Source organism: Electrophorus electricus, chromosome 5 (assembly GCF_013358815.1).
Source record: "Electrophorus electricus isolate fEleEle1 chromosome 5, fEleEle1.pri, whole genome shotgun sequence".
NCBI classification, from domain to species: domain Eukaryota; kingdom Metazoa; phylum Chordata; class Actinopteri; order Gymnotiformes; family Gymnotidae; genus Electrophorus; species Electrophorus electricus.
The window spans coordinates 8,563,012-8,582,953 of NC_049539.1; the positions used below are offsets into that span (position 1 = coordinate 8,563,012).

Consider the following 19,942-nt stretch of genomic DNA (forward strand, 5'->3'; position numbering starts at 1 on the left):
GGCTTGTCAGGGAAATTAAAGCTGATTTGCTACTACATGAGAGGCTGCAGGCGAACAGATCCGACACCTTGCAGCGCCTGGCAGCCCCCTCAGCCTCCACTTTAACCCCTGCGACGTCTCTTTGTCGCCCCCTGTAGCTCTCTGCCTGTAGCGCAGGGTGGCGCAGTGCCCCCAGTTCCGTACTTGTGTGCCGGACAGGTGCAGACAGACCCGGACCCCCGACGGCCCCTGCGATCAGTGACGTCACACCGCACAGCTTCCGCGTGACGTGGGGTGAGCCTTCACACGCCCACTCAGCCTGCAGTGATCTCGGTAAGTGTCTTACAGTTTGGAACCCTGAACATCTTCCCCTGATTTTCCCCAGATCCCCCACAGGATGATGGAGGGTGTGGCGACTCGACGTACCTCCTGGAAAAGTCTGAAGGGACTTCTGAAGGTATGGCTTTACACTCCCTTTCCAGTGCCACTCTGATATTCCTGGTTTTAAATGGCTTAGCTTAATGTGAGTAGACATGACCAGGACTGATTGTTTGTTTGACTGTTGCTGTGCAGCCATTGGCCAATGGGAGGTGGCGTACCGTGGGCCATTGCGGGAGCATGTGTGTGATGGGCTGAGAGCAGCGACTCTGTACTCTGTTCGGGTCAGTGCCATCGGCACTGGAGGCCACAGCCAGGTAGGGAAGGAGAGGAGACCAGTAATGGACCATGGAAGATGTCCATGAAGCTGCCATTGTTTTTTTGGGGGTTTTTTTAAGGAGTAGTGACTACTTCTAGTCAGAGAAGCTGACGAGGGAGAGATTTTAAGTGTGTGTGTGTGTGTGTGTTGGTTCTTTAGTCCACAGAAAGTGTGCTGGCCTGCACCCTCAGCCTGCCCCCTGGTCCTTGTCACCCCCCAACCATCCAGGTTCCTGCCAAACATCGGGAGGTGAACTTACAGTGGGGTGAGTATGCTTCTCTCTCTCTCTCTATCTATCTATCTATCTATCTCTCACTCACACACACACACACACACACACACACACACACACACACACACACACACACACACGCAATCTCATATGAGTCATGTGTTTTTGGTTTTGTTTTTCTCTTTCTCCCATTGTATTTGGCGTTTTTCCTTGCAGTGAAACAGACCTGCACTCTCTGTTCTTGACATTGCAAATGTCTGCTTGCACACAGCTCCGCACAATCCATATTTAATCATTTACTTAAATGCACATTTTGATGAAGCCATTCACTTAAAAGCCACTCTTATATGGTCAATGCTTTTTGCACTTACGGCATAATAGGCTGTGTAACTCTTGCTATTAATAAGTTGCATTTCCATGGCGACCATGTTACTACTTAAAGCCATTAAGTTACTCTCTGCATTTATTTAGAGCAGGACAAAAAGCCAATCCAGGAGCAGCATTGTGTTTGTGACAGCTTAGCTTGTCCTAGTACCGTGTATTTTTAAATGTTTGTTTTTTGTCTGTAACATCAGTATTATCTCAAATTGCTTTTTCAAAATACCAGTCTGAATTTCTTTCTTTAACAGTCCTACCACCAATCATGCAGGCATAAAAACATGTTGAGCTATTGAAGGAAATTGGGGTTGAGAGGAGCCTCTGTAGTTTATAGTTGTAGCTGTACAACATGAGCCCCTCCTCCTTCTGCTGATTAACCAGCTATTTCCAGTTCCACTTACTCAAATGGACCCAATCATTCACATCCCTGTGAATGAAATATCATTTGCATTTCCTGTGTCAGACCAACACTGAACAATATAAAGGTAATTATTGAAACAAAAAAGAAATGATGCCATCATTCAGTTGCAGAAGACTTTGCTCTTCCAGGCTATGGACAAGGAGAAATTATAGACAGCTTCTTGGGAGGTTCACCTCCAGCTCAGTGGACCTCAGAGTGTTAACTCCCTTTCTGGGTGTTTTTCAGTTCTTCTTAGCTTGGTGCTTCTTGTATGATTTGTAGTCTTTTTGTAGCTCAACGCACTTTGACCTGATAGCTCTGAACTGATATTGACAGTTGACAGTTTGCTGTCTAATTTATGTCCTGTATAACAAGACCAGTGCAGCACTCTGTATTGACATCAATCGAGGGTCATTTATATGAGCTCTGAGGTCACACTTGAAGTGCACCTCACTTACTTTTTGAGTTAATTTAAAGGACTGCAGTAAATGTTGCATTTCACAAGCCAGGTGTGAACTGTTACTTTGGACACCCTGAGCTGTGTGTGTGTGCGCGTGTTTGTGTGTACATGCGCGAACATGTCTCTGTGACGTGTGCGCATCTCTCTCTGTGTGTGTGTGTGTGTGTGTGTGTGTGTGTGTGTGTGTGTGTGTGTGTGTGTGCGTGTGCGCATCTGTGTCTGTGTGCACCCACACGTCCGATTCTAGTTGGGAGGTTAAGGCAGACCCAGCTATCGGCTGCAGGCTGAAACCTCAACCTTCCGCATCTTGTTCCGGCTCTAATAAAAGCTGTGTTTTTCCCAGCATAACCCCTCCCCCATCTCTCCCTCACCCCTGCTATTGATCACTTCTCTCTTATGTCCACGAGCTGCAAGGTTGCTAAGGGAACCGCTGTCACGCTAGTCTGAAGTGTGCACATGTGTTTACTGGCGTGTGCGCGGTGGGAGGTGTTGGGAGATTAACTGTTAACGTGTTTACGCGCGGTATGGTGCACTTCCTATGCAACTACAGGTGTCATTTCAGTTTTTCCCCTTTCTCACCCCTCTTATGTTTCACACCATTACTCTTTCCTGCTCTCACTCTCTCTCTCACTCTCTCTCTCTCTCACTCTTTCCCCCCTTCTCTAGAAGCATGTGATGGTGAGAACGAAAGTCTTCTCTATAGTGTGGAGATGAGGGGACCAGAGCAGGAAGAAGACGACGTGACACAGGTGTACCACGGGACACAGACCGAGTGCACAGTGGCTAGCCTGCTGCCTGGCGCCACCTACAGGTTCCGAGTGTGTGCAGCCAATGATGCCGGGGTAGGTCACTTCTCCAGTACGGCATAGTTCAGGGAAAAAATCTGAAGGCCTGACACAGCATTCTGAAGACAGGCAGTTCAGTCCTGACCAGTCTAGGATTGTCTAGGACTGGGGAAGTAAGATTTACTGAAGTACGAGTGAATTTGGCATCATAACACTGTTACTGGACAATTTGACATTTATATAATTTTTATATATATATATATATATATATATATATATATATATATATATATATATATATATATATATATATATATTTTTTTTTTTTTTTTATTTTTTTTTTTTTACTACTTTCTGGTTTGGATTTGATAGATATATGAGGACATTTAAGTCTGTTATGGTTGCATTGTAGACACTAAATGCACAAGCTGTGCTGACGTTGTCTCGTCAAAGACTGCAACATCACTTTGATGTTGTTCACAGACTGGAATACAATCCTCTCTCTGTCATAAAAGGCGTACTATAGCCAGCTCTGTCCCGCACACTGTGGAAAGCCCCAGTGAGCTCAGCCTTCAGCTTCACCAGAAGCTTGAAGGATGTAGTTCAGCGGCCAGTAGGAGCTGGTGGTCTGTCGGACACAATGAAACACTTTGCTTTGGGCTGTGATGAATATACTAGCTCTTGTTTTCCACAGCCAATCGCACTGCAAAATTGCTGTTTTTCGTGCGGTGATGCTCTGGGGTTTTCTTTCATCTCGTCCCCTCTCCCTATAGAATGGACCGTACAGCGACTTCCTGGAAGTGACGACCGCAGCCGGACCTCCAGGCCAGTGTGCGGCGCCGGTTGTCAGCCTGACCTCACACACCTGTGCGGTGGTCAGCTGGGAGGTGAGCGGAGCTTCTTGGCTTCTCTCGGAGCCTGCAGTCACACCTCACCAGCAGCGATCGGCTTCTTTCTCTTTCTCTTACTTAACGCGCCGTAGAAAATTGGGCTGGATCGCGGATAAACACACCAGCAGCCTCAGCGCTGCATATTATGTCCCCTTTGTTTTCTTTGTGCCGTGCTGCGTAAAGCTTCCCTCCGTTGGGCCCACGAGGCATGCCTGTGGCGGACCCCTCAGAACCACCTCCTCCCCTGGCCCGTTTGCCCCCCACAGCTGCAGGTGCCGGGGAAGTTTGGGTCTTATTCGCGCGCCACTTCTTCATCCCTCAGAATGCACCTGCAGCTCCCCACGTAGCTCTCCTCATTCTCTGTGTATAGGAATTGTAGTTTCTGTGTAGGGGAATTGTTGTTTTGTTTATCTCAGCCATGCTCAAGGGCTCACTTTGAGCTCTGGACGCTGTGATGTGTGAATCTTGGCTGCATCTCCTGTCCTGAATGCTAAAGCTAAAACGCTGTAACAACATGACGGTGGTGTTTTCGCGACGTAGCTGGAAGACAGCCGCGGCCTCTGAGGGTGACTGAGCTAAACCTTCACTTCTCCCTTGAATTCTCCCAACAGCGGGACCTAATCGTGCACCGTCCCCACAAGACTGACACTTTGATTTGCTCCGACAGGCGGACCGGAGCTCGGGGGCAGACATCTCTGGCTACCGGCTAAGCTGGGGTCAGGACCAGGACTCCCTGGAGCTGGTTTACAGTGGGACGGACACCTCCTACGAAGTCAGCGACCTGGAAGCAGCAGTGAGCTTCTGCTGTAGACTGCAGGTGAACCACAAACATCCGCTTTGGTGTTTAAAAATAACATTGCCAGTGAATCAGTCACTAGAGCCTTTATGGGTATAATATCATCCTTTTGACATCATCCACATCAAGACTCACCTGTGGAGATCAATGTCCAAACATGCCCTCCTGTTCTCAAGAGCTCTCTGTGGAGGAAATGAAACAATAACAGAATAATATTGATTGTAGCTTTGAGAAATACAAGGGGCCACTCTGAGGCAGACTGACCCAGAAAAACACCCCGCAATTATGCAGCCTTTCTCAATGGCCATTACCACCAGCTATCATTAGGAAAGAGTGCTGTCCCTTGGAAGATTTGATTTACTTGGTAACACTGCACTAATCTTTCTTTTTTACTCATGAAATGATGATGAATCACAATGATTCTCTTTTGTGAAAATATTTCATAATAAAAAAAATGCATTAGTATTTTGGCGTCTTTTAAAAAACAATACGATCCTCACGCACATTGCCATGTCATTGCCTCCACTCCTCCGGTACGTTGCGCTTAGGTGTGATGTCGATTACAGTGCTTAAAACAGCCCGAACACAAATTGCTTCTGTCAAAGCCTTTACTTCTTGACAAAGGCTCTTTTTTGCACTGCGTTCTTACTGTGCTCTGGAAAATCCCAGCACCCCTGTTAATTATGTACCCAGCCTCCTCCGGGGTTAGTGAAATGACTGGCATGCCATCCACCAATCAGACCCATTGTGTGCCGTACCTGCAGGCCGTCAACCAGGTGGGGGCAAGCCCCTACAGCGAGCCAGTGTGGTGCCGCACGCCGGCGGCCCCGCCCGACGCCGTAGCCGGGCTGCGGGTGCGCGAGGCCGCCCCCTCGCCCGACAGATCGGAGCCCTTCTCGCCCTCCACGTGCCTGGCGCTGGCCTGGGATGAGCCGAGGTGCAACGGCCAGGAGATCAGCCACTACACAATCGCTGTGGGCGACGATCACGTCGCCAGCAGCACCACCTGCCATGTGATCAGGGAGCTGCAGCCCGACACCGAGTACAGGTGAGAGACGGCACCTGCATGAAGGCTGGTGGAAGGACGCCATTTAACCGCCTTCTAGTGGATTATTGGTTTTTGGGGTTTTGTGAGGGGGGTGCTGAAGGCATGCTTGAGAGATGGCGATCAATCGATCTAGAATCAAGCAAGTCAAGCCTGAGATTGTATATTGGCATTACAGGTTGAGCATAGAGACTGACAACAAAGAGATTTTTTTTTTTTTTTTTTGAGGAAGAATCATTTAATTTCAGCAATCTTTGTTACTCAGAACGCCTTAGTTCAGTAATTCTAAAAAAACCAGTAGTTCATTTTGCTCAGATGTGTTAAGTGCTGCCATGGAAACGGGCAACGAGGGCCAATCGGAACCTGCCTCCGGAGGGTGTGTGAGGAGGTTTTAAAGAGGAGCGCGCTAAAATCGGTTGTTTTCCACAGCAGCCATTGCTCCTCACGAAATGCGAGCTCTAATGGAGTGAGTGAGTAGGAGCGCAGGAACAAAACAGAATTTCACCGAAACAGAGAATATGGTACATTTTACAGTTATCGGTTCACACATGCGCAACTATGATTTTAAATTTTTTTGGTTTGGTTGAGGCAGCTTGGAGCATTGCTGTGTTCTAGAGAGTGGCCTCTGAAAAATCCAGAACCTCCAAAGAGAAAATATGCTACCAACTGAGCAGTGAAAGATTTCTGGTGGCCCTGAGAGTGTGATGGGCGTTAGTGAAAGCCTGAGGAGGACTGTGAGACAGTGAGCTGCTGAGACAGTGTGATGGTGAGGGGGTAACACGGTGAGACAGTGAGCTGCTGAGACAGTGTGATGGTGAGACGGTGAGCTGCTGAGACAGTGTGATGGTGAGAGGATAACACGGTGAGACGGTGAGCTGCTGAGACAGTGTGATGGTGAGAGGATAACACGGTGAGACGGTGAGCTGCTGAGACAGTGTGATGGTGAGAGGATAACACGGTGAGACAGTGAGCTGCTGAGACAGTGTGATGGTGAGAGGATAACACGATGAGACAGTGAGCTGCTGAGAAAGTGTGATGGTGAGAGGATAACACGGTGAGACAGTGAGCTGCTGAGAAAGTGTGATGGTGAGAGGATAACACGGTGAGACAGTGAGCTGCTGAGACAATGTGATGGTGAGAGGATAACACGGTGAGACAGTGAGCTGCTGAGACAGTGTGATGGTGAGACGGTGAGCTGCTGAGACAGTGTGATGGTGAGAGGATAACACGGTGAGACAGTGAGCTGCTGAGACAGTGTGATGGTGAGAGGATAACACGATGAGACAGTGAGCTGCTGAGAAAGTGTGATGGTGAGAGGATAACACGGTGAGACAGTGAGCTGCTGAGACAATGTGATGGTGAGAGGATAACACGGTGAGACAGTGAGCTGCTGAGACAGTGTGATGGTGAGACGGTGAGCTGCTGAGACAGTGTGATGGTGAGAGGATAACACGGTGAGACGGTGAGCTGCTGAGACAGTGTGATGGTGAGACGGTGAGCTGCTGAGACAGTGTGATGGTGAGAGGATAACACGGTGAGACAGTGAGCTGCTGAGACAGTGTGATGGTGAGGGGGTAACACGGTGAGACAGTGAGCTGCTGAGGACTGACAGATGCTGTACTGCGGTGCCTCAGACTGAGTGCTAGTCCCTTTTCATGGTGCCACTTGACTGCAGTGCCTGTTCTTAGTCTTAGCTTCAGTCGTCTTGCTGCCTCACGCCGTGTGCGTGCGCGTGTAACTGGGTTATCAGCCATGTTGCATGTGTCTCACGTAACTGTGGCCTTCGTGACAGAAGCTCCTCTGGGACTCAGTGGTTAAAGCAGGAGAGGGAGAGTAGTAGAGGGAGGAGGATGGAGTGTCTGGGGGTTCAGCTTCAGCTCTCCAGACTTGAGTCCACAGCCTGACCTAGCCTGGGCCTGCCACAGAAGGGCACCAAAGACCTGACCAGTAGAATATGAGACCAACTTCAGCAAAGTCTTGAGCATGTTTGAGTAACTCATTCTAGAAGGAGTGCCGTAAATTATCATTTCATCTGTGTAGTAATTTTTATGCAAATTGTAGGCTCTCTCTCTTCATCGGAGTCTAGAAAAACGGCCATTAAAGTATATACGGCCATACTAGCAAAAACGGAACATGATCCAGTTCAGAGAATTTTTTTAATGTAAGAAAAACTGTGGGGAGGAGACTGGCTGCAGTTGTGTGTTCCTGTAACAGAAGCTGAGCCTCGATGGGCAACGCTGACAGCCCCTCGGTGTCTCTGTGTGCTTAGTGTGCAGGTGAGGGCAGAGAATGCAGCGGGTGCCGGTCCATTCGGACCGTGCCTGCGGGTGAGAACCAGGCCGTTGCCACCGCCGGCCCCCAGGCTGGAGTGTGCCGCTGTGGGGCCACAGAGCCTCCGGCTGCGATGGGGGGAGAGCGGCAAGGGGCCGCTCACAAACCAGGTCACCTACATTCTGCAGATGGAGGACAGGAACCAGAGGTGAACACACACACACACACACACACACACACAGGAACCAGAGGTGAACACACACACACACACACACACACACACACACACACACACAGGAACCAGAGGTGAACACACACACACACACACACACACACACAAACACACACACACACACAAACCTGGGCAGTACTGTTCAAAAATCTGTACTCCACATGAAAGGCCTGGGTTCTATTAAATGGCATTAGCCTGCTAATAATATTAGTTTTTGCGACTGTAATGCAGTATTTGGATGTTTTGCGGGGTTCTGTTCCTTTCTACACAAGGGCAGCTGGTGGAACAGCACTGTGGTTGCATATAAATGACCACTGAACTGCAGCAAGGTCACTCGACTCCGTCACCTTTGCTTTGGGACAGGGGCGAGAGAAAATGTGAAAGAACATTCACTGCACTGAGGAAATCCTATACAATGAGCCGGTGCTTAAAATCCTAAAACCTGTTCTAACATTTTTGCCTCCCCTTTAGTTTGATGCCATTTCTGAGCGTGCGTGCGTGCGTGCGTGTCCGTGAGGGAGGCAGAGTGTTCTTGCTAATGCTCGGCTCCTCTCTCAGCGCGAGCGCAAATCAGGAAGAGCAGCGGCAGGGCTAGGCTGACCTCTCCTCCACTCCCACTGATTAGTGATTTGACTGCCAAGTCCACACTCTTCTACTTAATACACACAGACCACCGAGTTCCACGCAGCGCAGGAGATGGACTCTGATTTGATAAAGCTAATCTCAATGGAGACTAATCACTCCCTGCAGCTCCTAGGCGTTTTGGTCTGCCGGAGCCTGTCGCTTCCAGCTTTTACCCCGACTAAGTAGTCTGGTACATGGACCCAAAATGTCAGAGTCAAACGTTTCCATCTTTTAGCCTGATGAATGATTGTCAGCGTCTTCCACTCACTTATGTCATTTGTGAAGGGATGTTTTTTCAGAGGGGCCTCATCTAATCCCCTGACCCCAACACTGAGTAGGAAACAATAATCAGCGGTTTCCCTCTCCAGAGGGGCCATGAGGCCAATGCTTCCTTATTTCTTATATGTACTTTTCTACATACTTTGCTATAACAACCCCCCCCCCCCCCCCCCCCCCCCCCGGCTGCTGTCTGTCGTGAGTGAGTGATTTAATGTGCTTGGCTCTGCGGCAGGTTTGTGCCAATCTACCGAGGACCAAGTCGCACATACCGGGTGCAGCGGCTGAGCGAGTCCAGCCGCTACACGTTCCGGATCCAGGCAGTGAGTGAGGCCGGCGAGGGCCTTTTCTCCGAGACCTGCTCCTTCTCCACTACCAAGTCGGTGCCCCCAACGCTCAAAGGTACACAGGCCTACTGTGGGGCCCCAGCCGCCCAGCTGGAACACCTGAGACTGGTCATGATGGTCACGGCACACACAAAGTCAATCTCTAGGGGCATTTCGCAGCCTTCTGAGATATCAGTGTCGCAAAAGCAAGTATTGCAATAATACTTAACAGAAAATGTACTGAGACACCAAAGAGTTTAAACTGAACTATACTGAATTACTATGAGCTGTGATGTCCACTGCCTTTATCTCTAGCCCTCTTTCACATTAGCAGGCACGGAATCTGAGATGTCACTTAATTTCTACATATGCAATGGATGTATTAACCTGAACATGTGACCATGTAGAACACGTGTATGTCATGAAGCCTGACTGTATTCACACCCAGCTGAGCTGCGCACTGCACGCACCGTTTCAGTTCTAACGTAGACTGTTACTTCGGCTGTTTAGATCAGCAGGGACACTGGGCAGTGAAGTGTAGTGTGACTGTCTTACACTTCCTGAGGAGCAGAGATATGTGAATAAGGAGAGTGTACAATCTCTTTCTCTCTCTCTAACTCTCTCTCCCTCTGTCTGCCTGTCTTCCTCCAGCTCCGCGAGTGGCTCAGTTAGAGGGCAATACGTGTGAGGTCACCTGGGAGAACGTCCCACCTATGAGGGGAGACCGGATCAGTTATGTGCTCCAGGTCCTGGGCGGGAGGGAGTCGGAGTACAGACAGGTACAGCAGCCCGACCACTGGGACGTGGGAGTGGGGTGGTTCTTTTCCTTCTGGGCCAGGAATAATGTTTTAGAACTAGAAGATGCGATCTCGAAGTGTTTTGATTGTCTGAGAGGGGAAATGCACTGATCTCATTACCAAGCAGAGGTATCAGCCAAGCAGTGATGATCATACAATCCTGCCGGGAAGGTTGGATTATTTGTGTTGTCAATAGGAATGATCCCAGACTGGTTAAGATTAAATGCTGTGTGTGATTGCTTTTATGTTGTTCCATTTTCCACGGTAAATGCATTTTCATTCAATATTTGAACAAAATTGAACTTTTTTTTTTTATGAAAAGATGAAAGCGATTTTCACACCATCTTCTACAAATCAGTTCATAGCTAGAAACTTTAGAAAATACATAACTAAAGTAAATTTTGAACAGTACAGTAAGTTACAGTTCAACTACAATAGTGTTGAAACACTTGGATTAATGCTGATGCCTAGAAGTGCAAAACGCATATAAGCTCTATCTCAGACAACGATAAGTACGGTAACAAACAATACCCTGTGATTACTAGTGTTTCAGTTCCTCAGCATAGATGCAGGGTTAAGAGATCAATACTCAGCATAGGTGCAGGATCAACTTCTATAAAACAACTCACTAGAGGGACTATATGGCAGGAACAATGAAATGATTAAGATGTATTCATCATACATTTCTTGCTATTACTCAAAAAACATCTCCTGATCCCAAATCACCCATTGGCATTCAAACCAGAAGTTTGGCCAGTCTTCAACCTGTTGTCTTTTTGATACACAGACCAGAGGGTATATCTTGTGTGTGGCAAGTGGGAATATATGTGGTCAGCACTGAAGTTAAATTAATATGTTGTTTTCAGCTCACATGTTGCATCTGTGTGGTGTGATTGAATGGTTGTTTTGATGTATGAAATGGAGCAGAAATTGATCGCAAATGACCCCTCCTGAATGGTGCAGGATGTGTCAGCATGGTCTCCCGGGACCGGAGTGGGTTGTTATGGCTTCAAAACCCTAACAAATTAGACCTTTTTGCTGTTGCCTGTGTTGATGTGTATGTGGCTAAGCTATATGTGGGCGAGCGCACACACACCTTAACAAGGTTTCTCACTGAAAATCCCCTCCCTGACATCAACACACGCAATGTATTTCATCTGCTCCAAACTGTGAGCTTTACCCTCATTATTTCATTATAATAGAGCTATGTTGAGCAAAAAAACAGAACCATCCTGTGCCTTTTTGCCTCCCTGAGAAAGAAAGTTTTTATGATATTCGAATTTGAAGACCTACAAGGTAGAGAATGTCTCAAATAATTACTCAAAGCTTTACCATTACATAGGATTACGATTTTAACCTCAGGATTAATAAACCAGAAAGAGAGGACTAAACTGATTTTATCCAGTGTAGAATAAAAAAGCTTTCATTATATCCATCAGTAGGACATTGCCCTGGCCCTCAGATTATTGAGCTTTGCACAGACGTTATGGGTCTTCTCGAACCTCTTCCATTTAGCCATTTTCGACCAAAATAACTCTGGTTCTAGAACAGGTTCTGTTCATGCTTCTTAGAACCGGTCCGCGTTTGCACCAGTTTTTATTGGAACCAAGGATGTGTCCTCAGTGGAGGCCATTGCATAACTGAAGTAAACAGTAGTAGCAAGGAGGCGGAGCACGTAGATCACCTGTGAGCATTTGTGCTGTTCTTACAGATTTGTTTGTTTTTATCCAGACAGCAAGTATGGATCCACTATTGGTGATGAGAAGAAAATCTATTTGTCACGGGCAAAGAATGTGCAGGAAAAAAGGAGGAAGCAGAAGCGTTTAATGAAAGAAACAAAATATTTAATAAAATCTAAAAATAAATGATATTAAACAATTAGTACAAACAATAAACAATGTTAATATAATTAATATGTATATTTATATTACTATTGAATAGCCATGGAAATATAATAACACTACATGTAGGCTTGAACTTTTTGACTTCCAGCACCTTTTTATTTTTGGTAAAAATGTGCCAAATGGTTCAAAAGTAGGTGCACAAACCCATTGCACATTGTTCCATGTTGGGACAATTGTGGTTCCTCTTGAACCTTCTCCACAGTGGATCCTCTCAAAGGACCTTTAGATTCTGGGGCACTGAGAAAGGTGCATCCCTGAATCAACTTCCGAATATCTGTCTGGCCTAGCGGCCCCTTTTCTTGTTGGTAGTTACAGGTTTAGTGTCCGTTACGGAAGTTCATAAGCTTATAACATACGTTCAGAAATGTGTATACAGCTGCGGCAGCACTGAGCCCCTTCCTTTCTCTCTCTCTGGATGCTTCCCCAGGTCTACAAGGGAGAGGACACCACCTTCCAGCTCTCCGGCCTGCAGTGGAATTCGGACTACCGCATCCGCGTCCTCGCGTGCAGGCGCTGCTTGGATACCTCTCAGGAGCTGTGTGGCTCCTTCAGCCCCTCCACTTACTTCTCCCCACGCCGCTCCCCCTCTGCCTCGGCTGGCGGGGCGGCCGTGGCCGGCGCCGCTTCAACCCGGGGCCTCACGGACGAGCAGTTTGCCAGCCTCATCGTCCTCGGCGTGGCATCCTTCTCCATCTTCATCGCCTACCTGCTCCAGCTTCTCATTTGAAGTCTCAGGGCAGAAATGGCACGGCACAGCCAAACCTGAGGGACGTCAGACCAACACAGTCTGGGCTGTCTGGTAGGAGGGACTTCAGACCAACACAGTCTACATTGGCTGGTAGGAGGGACTTCAGACCAACACAGTCTACATTGGCTGGTAGGAGGGACTTCAGACCAACACAGTCTACATTGGCTGGTAGGAGGGACTTCAGACCAACACAGTCTACATTGGCTGGTAGGAGGCATCAGACCAACACAGTCTACATTGGCTGGTAGGAGGCATCAGACCAACACAGTCTACATTGGCTGGTAGGAGGCATCAGACCAACACAGTCTACATTGGCTGGTAGGAGGCATCAGACAGCCACTCCCACTCCCCCCACCTCGTCAATTCTTTTGTTTTACTTGTTTGTCTTTTTTAGTGTATTTTAAACTTGGTGTCTTTGTTGCACAAATTTTTAAACTACATCTTATGAAACTGAAAAGTGGTAAATAAAAAGTATTTTTTATATGTTTTCCAAGGTTTATAGGTCCTTTTTTTTTCTACAGCTAAATTTTGAGAGGCCCCACAAACATTCAAGCGTTAAAATATTTCTGTATTTTTACAAAGTGTTTATTAATGCTATAGCTTTAACATATCAGCTAAGATGAGGTGTGTAATTTCATATTTTCTGTTAAAGCTACTTTTGCTGGTTGGTGTAACAGTAAGCTTGAGGTTCTCAACACTAACGCAGTAGTACTAATACTACACTAGTGATACCTAGAGCATATTCTAGAGTTGTTGATATTCAATGTGAAGAAGAGAAAATGGAAGTCAAGAAAATAAAGGTACAAGAGAGCTCCATCTCATTCAGTTTCAGGCCATTATATTTATTGTGCCCGTAAATTAATTTTTTAATGACTAATCAGTTGTCAGTCTCCATCACAGGATGCTCCCCTACCCACCCACAAACTCCTCCATACTGATCTTGAGAATTTATTTTTAATCATCCTTCTACCAGGTCTCATTTTCTCTGCATTTCCCAGTACATTCAAAGTATAAAAGGAAAGGGGCCTTGGGTCCTTCAAACACAAAAGCAGCGTTTGTACAGCCAAAGAGACTCTAATCGCAACCTTTGCCCACTGGTAGCTTGCAGTAAAATGAAGTCTGGAATGTAGGTACCTCAGGGACTGGAGGGCCCAGACAACTGTTCACAGTGCCAGCGAGCATCTATGCCTCGGCTTCAGATTTCGTCATGTATGTTGTACGCATGCATGTTGTACGCATCTACACCTCCTCTTTTTTTTCTTTTTTAAAATATATGTTCTAATCATTTCAGACTACATCCACAGTTCCATTTACCCCCCAACCTGTCTAGCCAAGATCACATTACACAGTACATGAAAAATGTTTACTAGCTCAATCATACCTTAACCAAAGTTAGTGAGAAAGCAAGGTATAACAAGGTTAGGTTTATTTATACTATATATTGCATACAGTACTTTATAATGCCAATCACAGTGCAATCATTTATTTATTTCTTTAAGAATCAAACAAACTGTCATATTCAATATTTTCTCATGTAGCATGTCTTTTTGGTTATGATGAAATATTTTTCCAAATATAGAGCAATAATCTTGATATTAACCTGTTTTGTTTCAGATATATTTTTATTGTTCATGTGCCATCTTTTAATCAAGTATGTCTGATTTATGTCAAGAACTGCAGACTTCTGTGCTAAGATCCAAGAGCTTGTCATCTCGCCTTCTACTCCAGTCAGCAAGTTAAAATCAATGTTTGTCCTAATATGGAATATATATTTGTATGTTCACATTCTGGTTTACTTTCTTTAAATGAATGCAGTCCTCATCTGCCATGCATCAAGGACTTCCAACATTCCATTGTCATTTGGAAGAAGTGTGATGTAACAGTGTCAGAACTTGATACTACATATAAAACTTGAAGTGGAAACACTTGAACACTTTGAATTTCAATTGTTTCATCTAAATCCCCGGACCAATGGCCCCACACATCTTTTGTAGGTTTTTAAATAAATATAAAAGTTTTCAGATTGTTACTTTAGGGATCTTTTGATGTCGTGACTCGTGACCCTAACCGTACAATAGGGTGACCTGATAGAGTTGCCCTGTGTATAAACAACACAAATGTTCACCTTAACACATGATGAGAATCACTTCACACAGTCAATTTTAAACATGATCATATCAAGTTTATTGTTGTAAATTATAATTGTAGGCATTATATATTAAAAAAAAACACCATATCTGTTTAATGTATAGATTTGAAGTACTACCCTTTGTATTTAAGATGATTATGTATCTGTAGCATATATGTAATATATTTATACACAATAAATGTTTTTAAATTTTTCTGATATGACTTGGTATGTTGCTTGATTTGACAGATAAATCTTGTGATCTGGTGCTTGTCATCTCATTGTTAATTTAATTTTTTGACAGAGGCCTAACTGGTGACGTCTAATTCAGAGATAAATGTGATTTAAAATGTGAAGTAAAAAATGCACGGAAAAGATACTATTCTCATCAGCTCCATATTGGCATTAATCAAACAAAAGTAATATTCCAAATGTAAACATTTTAAATTTCCAAACACACACATTCACTTACATGCTACTGGACATCTATAATGAATGCATATTACCACTGGCTATAATTTTACTACTACTATGTGCTGTGCCTCCATCATGGCTTAATTGCACACTTAAAACACAACCCAAACGAAATATGCTTATTAAAGTTTACAAGCATCAAAGCCACCAATACATTCTGTAATAAATGCATTAGACTGAATGCAGACTTTAAACACACACAGCTTGAACAGCCGCAGACATTTGACCACTAATTTCCATAAATGAAGACAGCCATTGGCTGAAAAGACGCAAACTTGTTTTAAGTGGTTAAAGATTTTTATCAGCGAGCACAGTTGTATTCTCCCCCAGGACGGGGTACAATGTGCAGAGCTTACGTCTACAGTGCTATATTTGTCATCCAGTAATTAAAAATAAGGCATTTTTGTGTTGGATGCATATTTATATTACGTTCCAAGAATTTTATGGCAAAATAAATTCAGGAAGTACAAATAGTCTCCCAAGTGTTACAGCGCTATAATAAGATAATTGACTTTTTGACATTTCAAGGTAAAATAAAATACATTAAAAATAATTTAAGAGTCATGCACAGGTCTGCTATTTTTATGTTGGGACATTTCTGTTGACTTAAGCGACAGATGGTTCCGTCAAACTACGGCTAAAGTCGACTGGACTGTTTAGAGTCGCTTAGGTTATACGCCTGGGCAAACTTCTGCAGTTGGTCTATGAATTTAAACAAACCGATCCACTATGTCCGGTGATTTTTTAGAAGTGAGGGTATTGCATCGTCGCCTCCTTGATAGACGTCCAGCGACTTGTGTGCAGTATAGCAGCGCCCATGGGACCTTGTCATCTCTCAGATCTGTTGTGTCCAGTGTCATGTGCAGCCGCCGGATTCGTTCCACGCCGGAAAGCTTTTCGTATTGACGACAGTATTCATTGAACGGTCAGGAGTACGCCTTACTCCAAACAATTTGCAAACCGCGGCCCTGTACTTTTTTGACATTATGTTATAAAGAATGGGATTTATTGCGGCACTTAAATAAAACAGAACAAATGAGACCAGGTTGCAATATTCGCTGATTTGGGAGATGAGAGGAGAGTCCGCTTCGGATGACTTGGAAAACAGATAGCGCCCCACGTGAAACGGTAACCAGCAGAGCACAAACGCCAGCACCACTACCGCTGTCGAGAAGAGAGGAAGAGCATTACAGTACACTGGTTACAATAACGCTGAATTAATAATATGCTTAATATGCATAATATGCTCCATAATGTGTTTAATAGTTACGAAATGCAGAAATCCAAACAGCCCTAGATTTTATTTCGGTAAATAGCAGTATAAAAGCATGAAATGTAAATATAACCTATGTTTAATAAATTACTATTTTAATAAATAGAACTATTAGTATATAAAAACTCTAAGTTTTTATTTAATCTTAATCTCAATTTAAAATAACCAATTAATGAATAACCAATACCTTAGTTAAACTTTTACCATTGCAGAAAACAACCAGTCTATGTTATGACAATATCGTTTCAACAATACTTAAGACCACAAAGCTTTCTTGATTTCTAATATTTAACCAACTCTGTTCAGTTGTCATCTCTATTAAGCCCTAGCGCTATTCTGTGCGATAATATAACAACAAACAACAATAATAGTAGTATTAGCACTATTTTCAGAGGGAACTACATGGGCGCTCACCTAACATTTTAACTGTTTGTTTATTATTCTTGTCCCGACTAGAAATGGGTCCGATTGGGTTTTTCTTTCTTTTCCACAGTCTTCTGCCTATAAGGCTGTAGAGGATCGTCAAACACAGAACAGGCAGAAAGAAAAAGACGCTGGAGACCCAAACCATCATAGTAAGTAGGCCGGACTGGATCGCATGTTCAGTCGCTTTACATTCGTTGGTCTCCCACGGCTTGGTACCATTCTCGTGTTCAACCCCTACCAAAAAGAAAATGGGTCCCGCGCTGCAGAGCGCGACGAGCCACTGTAACAGAATGACTGCCTTCACTCGACGTCTGGTCACTACAACTTTTGCCCTGAGGGGGAAACAAATTGCAAAGTATCTCTCCACGCTTAAGGCTGTGATGCTGAGGATGGTGGAGTACGTGCAGCTTTCACTCACGAACTGAAAAAGTTTACACAGGTGGTCTCCGAAATTCCACGGTCGATAACGCCAGACGCGGTAGAGATCCAAGGGCATGCACGAAAATATTAGGAGATCGGAAAAGGCCATGCTGCACAAATAAAGGTTGGTAGTTGTTCGCATGTCTTTATATTTACTGACCACCAGAATAGTCATTAAATTTCCTGTAATTCCAATCAGAAAGAGAAGGCAACAAGTCACCGTTATCCCAGTCAATATCGGCACGGGGAAGAGGTGCACCGGGTAGTCGACGTCCGCTTCTGTTGCGTTATCCACAATTTCTCCATCGCACAAACTAACCGGACAGACGGACATGTTCGTCCAATTAGTCATAATGATAGGTTTTCAAAGAGAAATGTTCAGCTTAAGCATTCCATGAGTACATCCTCTTGTGTTTCTTAGAAAATGTTGTAAAATAAAAGTTGCGTTGTGATTAAGCTTGTGCGCAAAAACGCATAGCCTTCAAGACTGTTTGCTCCTTGGTATATTTACATTGTGCAATCGCTGAAACAAAAGATGTAGGACAATGCAGGAGGAAATGCTTGAAATGATTCAAGCATTAAACCACATTTTGGTACACAAAGACCTGTGCACGAGCTCCCTGTTTACAGCACTATGATGTGCGTTTCGCTCTGCGACGAGGTCGTGTAGTACAGTGCATCGAAACACATGCGCACAGTAGCTGTCCACGAGCCTGCGTCTAAGCAGCAGGCTGTTGTGTTCCAATTTCAGCTTCTTCTCATCCGCCTTTTTAAAGTAGCTGAGATTTAGGCGATTGAACTAGCTACGTGAGTGTGAGCAATCGCCGAAAATAATGCGTAAAATGTATAAAAATTAAGTTGTTTGAGGTTTTGAGCTAGATATTTTATTTCTGTTCGCTTTAACCCAGTCGGTCTCCTGGTCACGGTAAACCATTAGCTATTATAGTATTTTGAAAAGCTCTTTTGGTAAAAGTTTTTTTGCCCCCTATATTGCTATTATGTGGCCAGTCAAAGCAGATAACCACCAAGCATCAGCTGTAGCCTAAATTATGTAAAAGGGACAAAATAATAATACTTCCAGGTTTCCAAGGTCTAGGAGGGTCTAAAGAATAACAGAACTTAATTTGAGTGAGATCGAGGCAGGAAAACCATTAACAATAACGTTGTTATCATTTACATTTATGCAGCGCCTTTCTCAGACTCAAGGACGCGTTACACATATCAGCTTTTACAAACACTCACACACCGATGAGAAGCGGCAGCTAATTTTGCGCACAGCGTACTCTCGATCACAGGTAACAGCCCCTTGGGGGACTGCACCAGATGCAGGATTAAGACCAGGACAGAGTACCAACCATCACTAGACATACATGCACACAGTCACATTCGTTCAGGACCATTTAGAATATCAAATCAACAAAACCTCCATGTTTTTGTACTATAGGAGGTAACCCACACAGACAGAACATGTCAACTCCACCCATATAGGGACTCAAACCCAAGACCCAAGCACTGAGAGGCAAATGTGCTAACCACCATGCCCTTTGTTGCTGGGTTGAGCTTTGGTAGTATCAGTGTTTTTTTTAGTGCTTGTTCTTTTGTAAAATGCATAATCCTTGTGCTGTAGTGAAAAGATTGCATTATATAAAGGCTGAGCCTGACTCGAGTCAGGGTCCGGACCTATCTGATGTCAGCTTGCCAGGAAGAAGCTATACAATGTAATTCCTTAAACCCAGTAATGTGCAGTGCATAATGTACCGACTATGATGTTACTTGGATGCAATGTTACCAAATGATACCATATTAACACAGGTTAACACAGTTTAATAGCATCAACATTACAGAAGCAAGTATAACTGTTCAGATCTATAGTGTAAGGGGTTCTCTTCCCCTGGATACTCACAAATTATCCCTATATCTCTGAATACATATGCCTAATGATCTAGATCCTAACCACACATGTACCCATTCTGCATAGATGGAGTTTGCTGACTTTGCTGAATGAGATTTCCATTGTAGAGTAGCCTTGAAAGATCCTTTTCAAATTAGGTATGCCACGTCTGTCTCACCTGTAGTCGCCATTTGAAGTTACCTGGCTAAGGCAGCATGTACACAGACAGTGATGTTTTACTAATAATGCAGTAGCCCCTTCTTCAGAACTCTGAGAAGGGCCAGAGTTTTGAAAAAAAAGAAAAGTAAAAGCATTGTATATTTACCTGATGCTTAGATCTAAAGTGACTTACAATTATGACTGAGTACAACCTGAGGGTTAAGGGCCTTGCTCAGGGGCCCAACAGTGGCAACTTGACAGTGGTGGGGCTTGAACTGGTGACCTTCAGAGTACAGAGCAAGTACCCTAACCACTGAGCTACCACTGCCCA

At 44.7% G+C, this 19,942-nt stretch overlaps 2 protein-coding genes across 5 annotated transcripts in view; one reads left to right on the forward strand and one right to left on the reverse strand.

Annotated features, from left to right (window-relative positions):
- Positions 1 to 13,722, forward strand: part of fndc3bb (fibronectin type III domain containing 3Bb) — a 42,543-nt gene extending 28,821 nt beyond the window's left edge. For all 4 annotated transcript variants that reach the window (XM_035526097.1, XM_035526100.1, XM_035526099.1 and 1 more), the window contains 12 exons: positions 138 to 273; positions 365 to 436; positions 553 to 674; positions 836 to 941; positions 2,813 to 2,988; positions 3,705 to 3,818; positions 4,489 to 4,638; positions 5,382 to 5,665; positions 7,932 to 8,141; positions 9,301 to 9,467; positions 10,043 to 10,170; positions 12,520 to 13,722. In XM_035526097.1, coding sequence (XP_035381990.1) covers positions 138 to 273; positions 365 to 436; positions 553 to 674; positions 836 to 941; positions 2,813 to 2,988; positions 3,705 to 3,818; positions 4,489 to 4,638; positions 5,382 to 5,665; positions 7,932 to 8,141; positions 9,301 to 9,467; positions 10,043 to 10,170; positions 12,520 to 12,819 — 1,965 coding nt within the window. In that variant the 3' untranslated portion in view covers positions 12,820 to 13,722. The remainder of the gene's footprint in view (positions 1 to 137; positions 274 to 364; positions 437 to 552; positions 675 to 835; positions 942 to 2,812; positions 2,989 to 3,704; positions 3,819 to 4,488; positions 4,639 to 5,381; positions 5,666 to 7,931; positions 8,142 to 9,300; positions 9,468 to 10,042; positions 10,171 to 12,519) is intronic.
- Positions 13,723 to 16,298: 2,576 nt separating this feature from the next.
- On the reverse strand, positions 16,299 to 17,913 carry LOC113576120 (growth hormone secretagogue receptor type 1). The gene is made up of 2 exons (XM_027008051.2): positions 17,130 to 17,913; positions 16,299 to 16,606 (listed from the first exon to the last, which is right to left on the reverse strand). Exons 1-2 carry the CDS (start codon positions 17,911 to 17,913, stop codon positions 16,299 to 16,301), a joined length of 1,092 nt encoding a protein of 363 aa, XP_026863852.1.
- Positions 17,914 to 19,942: the final 2,029 nt, after the last annotated feature.

Bases quoted from the DNA above. Each gene is read 5' to 3' on its own strand.
- LOC113576120 (XM_027008051.2), bottom strand. From the start codon at position 17,913: ATGACTAATTGGACGAACATGTCCGTCTGTCCGGTTAGTTTGTGCGAT. The intron at 16,607-17,129 runs GTGAGCGCCCAT...TCTTCTCGACAG, and splicing joins ACAAACAGTTAAAATGTTAG to CGGTAGTGGTGCTGGCGTTT.